Source organism: Plodia interpunctella, chromosome 23 (assembly GCF_027563975.2).
Source record: "Plodia interpunctella isolate USDA-ARS_2022_Savannah chromosome 23, ilPloInte3.2, whole genome shotgun sequence".
Lineage (NCBI taxonomy): Eukaryota > Metazoa > Arthropoda > Insecta > Lepidoptera > Pyralidae > Plodia > Plodia interpunctella.
In genome coordinates this window covers 2393253-2407854 of record NC_071316.1, presented here as the reverse complement: position 1 = coordinate 2407854, position 14602 = coordinate 2393253, and the positions used below count along the sequence as shown (strand labels likewise).

General features: G+C 38.0%; 1 protein-coding gene across 5 annotated transcripts in view; it reads right to left on the bottom strand.

Annotated features, from left to right (window-relative positions):
- The window catches only part of RhoGAPp190 (Rho GTPase activating protein p190), a 33793-nt gene that overhangs the window by 16776 nt on the left and 2415 nt on the right, over window positions 1–14602 (bottom strand). For all 5 annotated transcript variants that reach the window (XM_053762859.1, XM_064436724.1, XM_053762860.1 and 2 more), the window contains 17 exons: window positions 13998–14110; window positions 10327–10471; window positions 9676–9878; window positions 8971–9213; window positions 8216–8316; window positions 7468–7555; window positions 6806–6933; window positions 6247–6409; window positions 5504–5613; window positions 4649–4835; window positions 3963–4078; window positions 3262–3411; window positions 2656–2758; window positions 2113–2260; window positions 1403–1509; window positions 1045–1139; window positions 502–657 (listed from right to left, as the gene is read on the bottom strand). In XM_053762859.1, the coding sequence (XP_053618834.1) occupies window positions 502–657; window positions 1045–1139; window positions 1403–1509; window positions 2113–2260; window positions 2656–2758; window positions 3262–3411; window positions 3963–4078; window positions 4649–4835; window positions 5504–5613; window positions 6247–6409; window positions 6806–6933; window positions 7468–7555; window positions 8216–8316; window positions 8971–9213; window positions 9676–9878; window positions 10327–10471; window positions 13998–14110 (2356 nt within the window). The remainder of the gene's footprint in view (window positions 1–501; window positions 658–1044; window positions 1140–1402; window positions 1510–2112; window positions 2261–2655; window positions 2759–3261; window positions 3412–3962; window positions 4079–4648; window positions 4836–5503; window positions 5614–6246; window positions 6410–6805; window positions 6934–7467; window positions 7556–8215; window positions 8317–8970; window positions 9214–9675; window positions 9879–10326; window positions 10472–13997; window positions 14111–14602) is intronic.

Genomic DNA, 14602 nt, shown 5'->3' with positions numbered 1-14602 from the left:
TGGTTTTTCATCGCCGTAAAAAGTGAAGTCTTACCCCACATTTACACTCAGCCGCTGTCGGAAATATTTCCCTAAATACTTCAGCGGCAATAACGACGCGTGTATTTACACTCAGCCTTCTTATTCTCTTCTATTCTTATTCTCTCTCTCTCTCTCTTCTTTATTTATCAATTCGCAAATAAGACTTGAAATGATTGAATAAATTGCTGGTTCGACAGCATTATGACTGATCAGTATAAGTCATCCCATATTACCCGCTCAATATCATAAAGTTCTAAAAATGTAATTGTGTTTTCATTACTGTGGTCGTATAGTTGTCCCGACTTCCGCGCGAAAAACCGACAATCGAGGGAGCGCCGGGCAGCGGCAGTGACGTGAGCAGCGACAGCGCGAGTGACCTGTTTACACACTCGTGCTGCCCACTGGGTGCTCACTTCCCTGCCCGACAGTGCTGAGTGTAAATTTGGCTAAGTTCATACAGAAATATATGCATCTACTCACTTGATATCTGAATCGAAGCACACAATCAAGTCTTTATACAAATGAGCATAGCTGGCCTTCTCTCTGTTAGCTCTGATCAACTCTTGTATCGCGTCAGTTGTTAGCGTCTCGGTTCCTAGTTCACTCACAGACGCTTCCATATAGGAACAGTGTAAACTGAAACAAAAAATAAATTATTTTTTTACTAGAACATTTTTTTTTTATAAACACAATAATTTATTACAGACAAACATCTAGACTGGTAAAGTGAATATAAATAAAATATGTATGGACAAATCACACAGATTGAGTTGACTCCAAAGTAAACTCGAACTTGTGTTATGGGTTACTAACTCAACGACACTATATTTTACTACATATACATATATATAGATAAACACCCAAACCCAGGTTAATCAGAAAAAGTTCATTTTCCATCTGACCGGCAACCTGACCGGGGCTCGAACCCGGGACCCCAATATAGCATGCAGCAGCAATGTAGTTGAATGACCATTAGGCCACAGAGGTTGTAAAAATAAAGCTACTAAATAAATAGGTACATACTTATCGGCAAGATTCTGTCCCTCCTCCTGCAATCTCGTGATCTCCTTCTTGTCCATACCCTCGTCTTGGATGAACATCACTACCAATGGAAGACCCTGAACATAAAACATTCTAGGTAGGGCGCGGCCTCACTGCTCCGTGGCGCTAACACAACGTTACCTCATCGAAAATATAAAACAAAAAAAAACGCAATGAGGTGTGTCCTTGTATGAGACAATGATTGTAAGAGTATATACATTTGTGAGGGATTGGAAATACCCATATCCCCAATCCAGATGGAATCAATTTTTTTTTTTGCAATGTGATATTATATGCCTAAAAAAGGATGCACTCAGATGAGAGAGAGATAAATATATACCTGGAAGGGTTGTTTATCTTCTTGTTCGAGACTCGTAAGCAGAGTCTTCTCAGTGCAGCCCCTGATGAACTCAAACGACTCCTGGTCTTGATACACGCAGAAATATCCTGTGGAAAAAATAGTATTACAGGTACGTCTGTTTATAAAAATGTGTATGTGTCCTCTTGGCTGGCAATGCTGGGTGTTTAACAACCAATTTTGATCTTTCTATTAGGTTATAAGCAACGGTGAAAAATTGTAGTTTGTCAAAAATATCGGCATCTGAGGCCGAGAGATGCGGGGAGGGAGGGGATGGTGTCTAGTAGTACATAATATTATTATTTAAATCAAGCACAAAAATAGTTTCATTAATTTAAGCAACTATCGTCAACATTAAAATTTTAACACTTGGGCAAGTTTAATTCCATTTGAAATGTTAGTTCATTGAAATCGTTCAAAAATTCTCAAAATGTTGTAAATATGACAAGTCAAAACTATCAGTTCATTAAAGTCTGCTATGTAATATGTTAGCTACTTCGACGAAAATTGTATTATGTCTAAAACTATTATTGGCAGACAAGATTTTTTAATTTAAACAACTTTTATCAACGAAAAAAATAATAAGCTATTAAGCGGTTAAGAAAAGCTAATTTCAAAAAATAATTTAAAGGTTAAGTCTGTCTTTTTTTTTTTGAGCCTACCGTACAGTGTGGAGCCATAGCCATACATACCGTTGGCAGCGAAATCATCGACGGACGTGTTGGCGGCCGCGAAGTCGTCAGTGCGCACGCGCAGCTCCACGCGACACTGCGCCGCGCGCCGCTCGGCGTCGCAGCCGGCCAGGACCCGCTTGCCGAACTCATCGGCTATGCCTTCCACCTTCAATTTATTTATTTTACAGTATGTATACAAACGAGAAAGAAACAAACGATAGATTATGCTCTGCGCCTGAATTTCATGATTAATTTATTTTACAGTTTGTGTAGAAACGAGAAAGAAACAAAAGATAGGTTATGCTGTGCGCCTGAATTTGAAACTTATATTCAATACTGAGCTAATTATTCTAACTAAGATTATAAATGCGAAAGTATGTTTGTTACCTCTTCACGCTCTATCTACTCGACCAATGTTCTTGAAACTTTGCATAATTACAGTTTGAAGTACGGAGAAGGACATACACCTTTCATGCCGAAAAAATAACTGCTCCCGTGGAAAATCACGCGGACGAAGCCGCGAGCAAAAGCTAGTAATAACATTAATTATAATATACTTACGCCCAGTATAATGACGTTGATCTGATTGGAATCCGTGGTGAGGGCCCAGGGCGCCGCAGGCGGACCCGCGTGGCATTGCAACTCGCCCGTCGATGTTAGCGAACTGAAAAATATGTAATTCTATTTACACCTAGTTATAAGATCATTATATCTGTTACGGAAAATAAATATTTTTTGAAACAAATGCCATATTTTGTTTATTCAAATCGACTTTAACTCCATGTATTTTGTTTTTAAGACAATATAGTAAATATATCTTCAATATGATAATGAAAAAATGAACAATAAAAAATATATATATTTCAAACATGATAAATTTGTTTATGTAGAGGTTAACATGCCTCTTATGTACTTCTGCATCCATCCTATCATCAGTCATCTCATCATCTTGTCTATACTATTATTATAAAGAGGTAAACGTTTGTGAGTTTGTATGTTTGAGGCGGGTAATCTCCGAAACTACCGAACCGATTTCAAAAATTATTTCATCATTAGAAAGGTACATTATCCAAGATTGCTATAGGCTATATTTTATCTCAAAATTCCCACGGGAGTGAAGCCCCGGGCAACATCCAGTCATGGATAAGAAGACAAGGATTGACTCACCCCACTCTCGTGTTCAGTATGACCGGCAGAGTGCCGTCTAAGCACTTGGAGGCGGCGGGACAGTGCTCCCGCATGGGGCAGTGCACGAAGCCCAGGTGCTGGAACAGCATCAGCTTGCGGTCCTGCTCCATGCGGTCCAGCATTTTGTATCTAACAACGGAATTACGTGTCAAATTTAAAAAAAGCCATATCACACAACCATACACTCTTATATGATTGTTTGGCCTTCTTTCACATCAAAACTGAGTGATAAATTCATGACATTTTTTGTGTACAAATAGCTGAAAAGCTGGATATTCCCATAGGCTTCTTTATACCGCAAGACCGCCTATGTATCGAAAGGTCTCAGGTTTGAATCCTATATAGTCGTGACTGTGTATACACCATATCGTCGTGACTGTGTATATACCAATCTCACTCATTAACACCCGACGTAAAAAAGGGGTGTTATAAGTTTAACGTGTCTGTATATGTATCTGCCTGATGAACCGATTATCTTTTAGTTTTTTTTTTTTTGTGTCATAGATAATTTTGTCCCGAGTGTTCTGGGCCATTAATGGCAAACCAATCCAATAATGGTGCCAAGAAAGTCGTTGTGTGTTTCATTCCATGTATATGGAATATGACAATGAACGACATGTTATCTGTATTCTGTCTGTGTACCATGAGAATAAAAACAAAAAACGTATACTAAAACCGACCTAAAGTCGTCCTGCAACACATCAGTGATTTCCTTGATGTCTTCTTGAGTGATAGTGCCAGTAGGAGATATACTCTTGAAGTGGTAGAACAAGTCCGCGTGTTCCAGCAAGAGTTCCTGTAACAATATACTTATTTTAAAATTGGGACTTAATTGTGTAATTATTTCTCCTTTATTCGAGTGTTATTGCTAATGCTAACCTACACATCTGACGTAACTTTTACAATTACCTGCCGACATTTAATGGAAAATAATCGCATACATACTATCCAACTAATATTATAAATGCGACAATCTACTGAACGAATTGTTATGAAATTCCGCACTTAACAATCATAATATGTTTCCGTATACCTCTTGCTATGTATATATATATGTTAATTTAGATAGGTTGATGTGTTGTTGACTGTACTTTATTGTGTACTTACATTTTTATATTACTGTGAAAAATATACACATATTTATATTTAAAAAATGGCAAGTCTTTCAAGCATGATAGGGGCCAACACTGTTTAAATGAGTTTCTTTTAGCGTTTCTTTACAGCAGTGGTCGTTCCGAAACGCTAGTAGTTTGTAGCTTTGGTAAACATTATTTAATTTAAAATATGACGTGAAAACGAGCCTGTGAAGATATTAATTTCTGAATTCTGAATAAATGATGTTATTTTGAATTTAAAAAATAAAGACCTGCAGGTTATGCTTGGCCCTCCGCTGTATCTCCCGCTGGTGCTGGTCGTAGACCCTCTGCTGCTGCTCCTCGGTGAGAGCCTCGTAGCACTCCCGCCCCATCAGCAGGACCCTCACTTCAGACAGCTGTTTTCCTGGAGTCACGTAGCCTGTCTCTTCTAGGAGACGCTTAAATTGTTGGCACCATCTATGGAGAAGAAGGGAATATTTTATACAAAACATTCATCCAATATTATTTAATTCGAACATTAAATACTATACTATCCTAATATTATAAATGCGAAAGTTTATTTGTTTGTCTGTTACCTCTTCACGCTTTGTCTACTTAACCAATCTTCTTGAAATTTTGCATACATATAGTTTGAAGTATGGAGAAGGACATAGGGTACCGGAAAAACAACTGTTCCCGTGGGAAATTGACGCGGGCAAAGTGGCGGGCAAAAGTTAGTTTCCAATATAGAGTCAAAGGAGTAGCCTTGTCATTACTTCCATACTAATATTATAAATGGGAAAGTCTGTCTGTTATACTTTCACATGAAAAGTTTGATGAAATTTAGCTGATACAGTTAAATACTCAACAAAGTACCTAAATCAACTTATAAAGTAAACGTTTATGAAGAGAAAAATGCACATTTTTACTGCGGCCAGAGCAGAGTGCAATAGTTACCATGAGTATATATTGCACACTTAACCTCCACACAACTAAATACCGGAAACGCAAATTGAAAAGTCGCAACGTTCTTAATGAGTTCATGCTATTTTATCATTGAAATAAATATTAAAAAAATAGTTTGACTAAGCATTATAAACTATTCGGATTACATTAATTATTCATGAAATTCCAAAGGAACTTACTCATAGTTTCTCTGTTCCTCTTGAGCTTCGTGTAAGAAAGTTTTGAAGACGGCAGCCGCTTCGTTGCTCTCCAGTATTTCATACGGAATCTTCTGCGATTGACCGAGCGTCTGTAATAAAATAAAAAACTCAATGTATTAAATTAATGTGATGAATGGACTATGTTCTGAAATATAATACTTTTTCTGAAAATCGCAGCCTTCCTTTGCCCTCTGGGAAATCTTGAGCTTGGACTTTTCAGTATTCTTTTCGAGTGTGTTAGGTATTACTAACACTGGTGTCAGATTTTATACAAGTCGCCTAAAGGCATCTCACATGACTTTTATGTGACGACCTACGACATCTAGTGATAAGTAGTCATACATGCTAGTGAACTTAAACTGTCAACCAGTTTGCAGATTTCCTCACGATGTTTTCCTACACTGAATGCAAGTGTTGGTTGATGAAAACTAATACATTTGTATACAAGCTCCTGTTGCACAAGTAGGATTCGAACATGGGACCTTTCGATCACAGACGGACGGTCTTAAGGAACCACTTGACCACCACCCCTGCAAAGCTTGCTTTCCAGTAAGTGTTGGGAATGGCAACATTTTAGTTTTGTCTGTGAATTTTGTCTTTGGTTTTGTTTCCCGCTCTCTCTCTCTCTGTGTTCCTCCATCTTGATGTAAGTGACCAAGTTTGAACAGCAAACCTATTACGAAGTTACCAAGTTTATTATAATTTAACAATAAACAACTCACCTGATATCTAACAGCCCTCTCTCCGACTCGTAGTGTAGTGTCCGTCCCCAACGGACTATCCATATCCGAGCAACATGAAGAGCCAGAATCTTGTGGGGCCGAGCTGAAGTACACTGAGAAATCTCTGTGCGCTCGTAACTGACGCACCACCATTGGCCAGTCGCTGGAAATAACATTAAATTATGTAACTTTTAATTATTTAAATTAATTATTTGTTACACAGAAATAAAATTATATTGATTTCTATTTGTTTGTTTGTAAACTCTTTATTGCACGAAGAAAATACATACAGAGAAAGCACTAAAATAAAGAAAGAGACGCGTCAAAAGGCGGACTTATCCCAGAAAGGGATTTCTTCCAGTCAACCAAGTATATGAAAGGAAACAATTTAACGCACAAAGTAAGGTAGCGTAAGATAAACGTGAATTGTGAAGAAAATAAAAGTATAAGAAACATCAAGTATATAAAAACAATTAATTACTTAAATAAGTTGTTATTAACAATAAAAATACAATAGTTTTAAGTAATGAAAGAGGTGCTTATTTTAATGATAACTTACTTCTCCTGCAACTCCTCAGTGGGCAGTCCCATCCTAGCTAGCACTTGAGGTAACTTTGTCAGCTGTTTGCGAAGCTTCTTGGCTGAACGCTCCTCCTTCAGTCTTCTGATGTGTCGACGGAACACCACCTAGAGACCAATATTATGTACACTGTCTCATTATCGTCTCAGCCACAAGAAGTCCACTGTATATGCTTAGGCATCTCCCAAAGACTTCCACAATGACCGATTGAAACCAGTACAGATATATCCTTACATATTATAAAACTAAGTCCTCTGCCGCGTCTGTATGTCTCGTCTGTTCGCGATAAAGTCGAAAACATTCCTGAGGGAGGTCTAGGTGTAATTTATATAAGTTAGTGGTATAGAAAATAATATTTATGACGATACTAGTGACATTAAAAACAAGTGACATCAAAAAGTCTAGTTTGAAAAACTTGAGATGCATGCTTAAGTTCTCGGAACTGTTTCTTTTTTATCCTTATTTATTATGGGCTTTTGTCTTTAAGACATGTCAGTCCCATTGAATATATATGTTTAATGTCGTCACTCGTATTCTCGGAACTTGTACGAGTGACAGTATTAATATTTTATAAGTATATCTTTATAAATGAAAATCACGATAGTATACAAAAATCGGTGGCAATTTAACATCATAAATACCTGAGTGCCATCATTTCCGAATTGCTGCACAAACTTCACCCACTCGGGGTAGTGACACAGTCTCTTGCTAACTGTCGACCACATCTCCCTGGAAACGAATAAAACACATTGCACTAAATGAAATATTATGATAATGAATTATACAAAAACTTACTTTTGCCCACAATTTCGTATGCGAGTAAAAATTCGTTTCCCGTGGGAATTTGAGGAAATCCCTTCTTAGTGCTCCCCTACACTGTCCTAGGAACCGACACACCAAATTTCAGCTTTCTACGCCCAGTAGTTTGTGCGTTTGTCTGTCAGTCAGTCACTCAGTAGCGCAAGAGTTTTATCTATCTAGATTAAGTATTTTAAAAAAGGGAGTATTAAGGCAAGTTTAATAAAATAAATTTTAAAAAAATGTGTTGGTGGCGCTAGTGTGCACATAGATAGTCAACTGTTACCACATTGTATAATAGATCTTGCTCTAAAGCATGAGTTATCGTATCTAATATTAGAAATGCTAATGTTTGTATGTATGTATATATGTTACAGCTCACGCTCTACTCAACCAATCTTTTTAAAATTTTGCACACATATAGTTTGAAGTACGAAGAAGAACATAGGGTACCTTTCATCCAGGAAAGATAACTGCTCACGTGGGAAATCACGCGGGCGAAACCGCAGGCAAAAGCTAGTAAAATATAAATTGAACGTTATTTATAACTATCGAGATTAACTATTGATATACACTGAAATGACATCTCACTTGTGATCTTGCACGTGTATCCTGATGAGCTGTGTGAATGCTTCAGTCACAAAGTCCAGCGTCTCCCTCCTTATCCTCAGAGCTTCGGCGTAGTTAGCAACCTGAGGAAATATTACACGATTTTATAACTCGATTACAACTTCAATAGAAACGCGCCATGCCTGGAGTTCGCAGGAGCGCCACGCCCCGACGCGATCGTACAATTGTTATGAGCGAGATAGCACGACCCCTGTCGTTTTTGGATTTAAAAATCTTGTGTTGTAGCAATAAGTTCGTTATTTCACTAATGTTTTCATTCGGCCAGAGTCGGCAGTCGGTTGTGCTATTCTGCGCCGTCGAACAATGCCGAGGTAACTTATAAATGTGGTAATACTGTAGTCATCTTTAACTATTATACATAACAAGTCACGTATGTCTGTATGAACGCGTTTATCTAAAAAAACTACCGGACGGATTTTTGTACTGTTTTCACTATAGACCGTGTGAATCCTGAGGAAGGTTTTGATTTATAATCCACTGGCGGCCCGACCGTCTTCGCTCGGGTAAAAACACAATAAACTATACACCTAAACCTTCCTCAGGAATCACATTATCTATTGGTGAAAACCGCAAATAAATCCGTGCAGCAGTGTTTGTGTTTATCGCGGACTGAGAGACGAAGCAGAGGACTTTGTTTTATAAGGATTATTTACCCGAGAGAAACCGGGATTGGCCGTTAATCAATTAACATATAAAACCTTCGCCACACTCCTCACCTTTATCCTAGCCTTGGACTTGTCAACCATCTGCGCCAGCAAGAAGAACGCCTGGTCCACATTAACGTTGTCGTGACTGGACGTCTCCACAATGGGTATGGCTCCCTTGAACTCCTTCCTCTGGACCAGTCGCTCAGCCTCGCGGACCCCTTGCTCACACGCCTCGTCATTCTTCGAGGTTACAAGAACTACAGGCTTCTTTAGTTTCAGAATGTTTTGGAGTATTGCTGCTAGCGTTTCGTTCTGGAAGGGAGAGAGCCGTATTTGCAGCTAACACTGGTATAAGGTTTTGTTTCAAATAGCCTATTTTTAAGATAAGTACCTAAATTTTGTATTTTTGTTTCTGCAACAGGAAAACGTTATTTTGGCCTTACCATTATTATAAATTGCTGATAATAATAATGCTGCTAATAAATAAAATATAGATTGTTTGTTTTCGAAATTAATATTTAAAGAAATAGACAACGGCAGGTATAGGCAACATCTGTGCCAGTAATTTAAGAGTGACTCGTATTTTTATTATTTCTCTCATCTGAGCGTTTTCCTGATTATTTCCTCGGCCGTTGAGCTGGAGTTGGAGCCCAGGTTTCGCTTTCCTACTTTATCGTTTCCACTTCGAACGGTCGTCGGCATCCCTAGCTGTCAGACCATTGGCATCATCCTTGACGATATGAGACACGTTCTTTATTGTAATGTCTTATATACCTGTTTCTCCCAACTGCGTCCAGGCACCAAGCTGACGTCATAGACACACAGGAACCCGTCCACAGACAACTTGCCGTCCGGCATCAACCTCTGCTCGTACTCCTTCTCTATGCCCAGCTGGTTCTTGCACACATACATCAACTTCTCAGCGGATTGGATCTTGGTCGCTACACATCTTTTTATGTATGCTTCTGTTTTACCCACTGTGAAAGAGGAGGAAAATGTTAGTAACCGTCATTATGAAATTGGGAGTGGAATTGCTTTGCATGGCATTATGTTTTATTTATTCCACCATAAGTCATAAACGCCTTATGAGATAATTATGTTACTGTGTCCATACTAATAATATTGATATTCTTAAGTCTGTTGGTTTGTCACATTTACAACTAAACTGCTAGGTCGAATTTGACTACTTTTACTGTTAGACAGGTTTGATCTCCGAGCACACAATGGAATTGACCTTTTTCAGATTGACCCGGTTCTTGGTCTTGAACTTGAGTCTAATGTATATGTTACAATACAACAAAATATAGTATCATTGAGTAATACTAGTAAAATATAGTATCCCATAACACAAGTCTCGAACTTACTTTGGGGCTAACTCAATCTGTGTGATATGTACGTTATAGAAGAAAGAAGAAATGTAGGTACCTTTAAACGGCTGGAAGCAGGCGTCGTCCACAAACTCTGTCTGCTCGATGATCTCGAACCTGTACTCCTGTTCATCGTTCTCCTTCGGCACGCTGCCCCAATACAGGAAGTGGTCATTGTTCACCACTCGTCCGCTGAAGTCCGACTGGGAGAAGAAAAACAAATTGTTAACAAAATTAATTGTCATGTAATATGTATGTACAGGTATCGATGGCAGTCGCAGGGCAGTAATGCTTACGACATTTTATTCGCATCGTCTATTATCTATATCTATTTATATCTATCGTTAAATATTATAAAACAAAGTCCTCTACCGCGTCTGTCTGTCTGTTCGTCATAAACTCAAAAACGTCTGCACGGATTTTCATCGGTTTTCACCGATAGAGTGATTCCTGAGGAAGGTGTATTTATTAAGTCTTTACCAGAGCGAAGCCGGGACGGGCCGATAGTACATAAAATAAAACATAAGTGGGATAGGTATGTTTGTTACAAAGAGGCGTTATTGCTATTTCTCTAACAAAATTGGTGTGATGCGGGACTGAGGCAGACGAGTGGGGTAAGCAAAAAAAAACTCAATGACAAACCGACACACGACACGACACATCGTTTATTTGTTCAACGTGTTTAATGCACATATGCCTTACTGCAATATTTTTAAAATTTTACATAGCTCTTTTTGTACATACAAAATCTTCCATGTATTTTTTAAACAAAGGTGATATAATAGTAAATAGACTGAGTAATATACGCATCCGCATTCTGAATACATTATCATCAACTTGACGGCAATCTCAGCGCTATCAATGGTCCATTTACTTGAAATATTCATATTAGTCAAATAAAACACGGCGGTTACCGAGATAAACATGACTCATTCATTACAAAGATACAATGACAATACGATTAAACAGTTCTCCGTGTGTATTACGGCCAAAACTTCTTTGTTTAGTCGACACTTCTACTCGTAATTGCAAATATTTGATTAAATTATTTTAGTGGTCCAAAAGTTAACCAGCCTGTGAACCGAAAGGTCCCAGGTTCAAATATTTGATTAAATTATTTTAGTGGTCCAAAAGTTAACCAGCCTGTGAACCGAAAGGTCCCAGGTTCGAATCCTACTTGAAAAAAATGTTAATATCTATCTAAGGCTCAGTCAAAACTGCTGGCGAACCATAGTGCAGAACAGAAGACTCTGTCACTATCACTGAGTTAACAAGTAAGCCATAATTAATAATAGATACTCAACGGCCCACACTAAGCACTAAAGATTGTATCGCGGGTCCGATGGACAAAAACACAGACGCAGGCACAACACACCCGCTACAATCACACAACAATACACCCGCAGATATTTGAACCCATTTACCGCGTTAGGAATCGAACCCAGGACTTAGAAACATTTTGAAAAAGTCCAGTTACAGTCTGACCGACTGCCCATGATCGTTAGTCATATAATTACGTCCAGCTGCTCACACGCAGAGTATAGTGACACACTTTGTTTTCTGGACATCTGGGTGGTGTATGTTAATTCTTATTGCATCATACAAACTAATGTTGTAGTACAGTCAACTGGACATTAAACCTACACTATTCATTGCAAATTCCCCTGTATTACTGGTGAAAAGAATTCAGGCCATCGACGGAATAGACTATGCAAGAATACAGGTTTTATATTCTTGCACAACCAACTATATCCTTCTTACGAACAATAATATCAACTCTCTCTCTCTCATCTAAGTGTTTTCCTATAACTAGCGGCCCGTCCCGGCTTCGCTCGCGTAAAACAATAATTACTTATTCACCTAAACCTTCCTCAGGAACAGGAATCACAGCATGAGGACAGACAGCGGGAAGCGACCATGTTTATAATATGTAGTGATTTAAATTAAATTACAACGTAAACGCCATACGATTGTAAATAACTGTTGACCGGGGCTTCGCTCCCGTGGGAATTTTGAAATAAAATATAGCCTATAGCAATCTTGGATAATGTGCCTTTCATGGTGAATAATTTTTAAAATGGGTTCTGTAGTTTCGGAGGTTACCCGCTCGCCTCAAACATACAAACTCACAAACGCTTACCTCTTTATAATAATAGTACAGATTAAGATAAGTTACGAGATGGTTACGAGGTTTATTTTTATTTATTAACCTTACACCCACTGTCCCACTGCTGGACAAATTCAAAATTCTCTCACCATAATAAATAGATAGACCACTTTGTCTGTCACCTATAAAAGCAGTTTCGGATGGGTGCCCACATTGACGTGATCACAAAGCGGTTACGGTTGCAACATAACGCGGTAATGAATGAACAGACACAATTACCATCGTATCAAATTCCCTAGGGCGTATAACATTCAACTCTTCAATTAATATGAGTTCCAGTCTCATACATATAGTTAGTTCATACCTACAAACTTACCAAGTAGGTAAGTTAGGTACCTACTTATCTTGTTATTTTTCTATTAAGTACGTATTTCCTAACAAGTTTTTTTTTACAAAACAAGACATTTTTTGCCACAAGCTTTTATTGTCGTCAGAGAGATCTTGTGGCATTTGACGCCTGAAAAAGAAACCTATCCGTGTTGTAAACCGTTAAGGAGTTCCCTCGTTGTGACCAGATCCTGGTTGCACAATCAGGTCTTGCTTATCATAATAATACATTGTCATGGAAACTGAAGCGACGTGGGAAATTTCAACTCTCGGATAACTGGCAGTAGGAAATCTAACTTGCAAGATTTGATTACAGATAGACAAGGAATAATCGGGAGAGGTAAACTAACAGTTTTTTACTCCGTCGCCTGGTGCCTAGGGCCGATGACCCCAAAAAAGGCCAGACTTTACCCTAGACAGAGACGGGAGGAAAGAAGAGGCCATAGAAATCAGAAAAATTTCATAAAAGCATTTGCCCACACATACAGTGGGACACAATATCTGCCGCCAAAAAAACTATTTTGAACTATGATAGCTTAAATTCATGTACTTTGCAACATCCTTCTTTTTGCGTTTCTAAAAATAGCTTCAAGCAATTAATTTAAGTAATGAATACTATCTTATATAATTTATTGTAGAAAACGTTGCTGATTTAGTAGAAATAAATTAAGGGTAGCAATTTAGACGCTAGGTAGGAATTCGAGATTAAAACATCCCATTAATCCAACGTCTAAGGATCGCGTTCTGAAGAAATTGTTTTATTTTACTTCTAGTCTTATTTCTAAAACTATTTTCACGACATCTATGTTCTATTTTATTAGATTAGAGAATTTCTGTAAAGTAGGAAATCGGACTCTGGGCTTCTCATACTCAACGCTTGAGGAAGAAACCGGGAAAACGATCAGATGAGAGAGAGATGAGAGACTAGATAATTTCTCCATTTCAATGGTCATCACGTTGTGTCAAGACTGCTTCAGATTGATCTGGGTCTTAATTATGTATTTTTTATACAATATACTAACATTAGCATTCCACAATACAATACTCTAACTTTGTGTGATTTGGCAGAGAGTATTTCAAAGGTTAAGCAGCCTAGCACAACTTATAGGTACCAACCGATGTCCACATCCCGAAATTGCCATTGAAGGAGACGAGATTATTATCATTTGTGACTTTTGTAGAACAATAGTGTTATGATGATACGATATTTAAGTATGTATTATCAAAACAGTTACCTGACTTAACACAGATATGTGGTCGACATTGTAGTCGTCAGCGTGCGTCCGGACGAATCTGTTGCACAGGCACGACTTGCCCACTCCCAACTGACCCTTCTCCTTCTCAGTACCTGTAAAGAAATAGATATAAATCGTAGACAGCGCGGCATGGACATATTGGACAATGTTGAAGAAGGATCGAATGCGACCTTGGTGGCGCAATGTTAAAGTTCTTGCCTCTGAACCGAGAGGTCCCAGGTTCGATCCCCGGTCGAGTCATGATGGAAAATGATATTTTTCTGATTGGCCCAGGTCTTGGATGTTTATTTATATATATGTATTTGTTATAAAATATAGTATCGTTGAGTTAGTATCCCATAACACAAGTCTAAAACTTACTTTGGGGCTAGCACAATCTGTGATTTGTCCTAATATATTTATTTATTTATATATAATGCGTTTGGAAGCATTTGGAATGTAGTAAAAATATTCCAGGACATATAAAATTATTATTATATTATTATTATTTCTTTTAATGTGAATCTTGAATTTGCTATATAAATATTTATCTTCTCTTCTATCTAATTTAATTTAAATAAATGGGTCCTTAATTAAATTTTCCA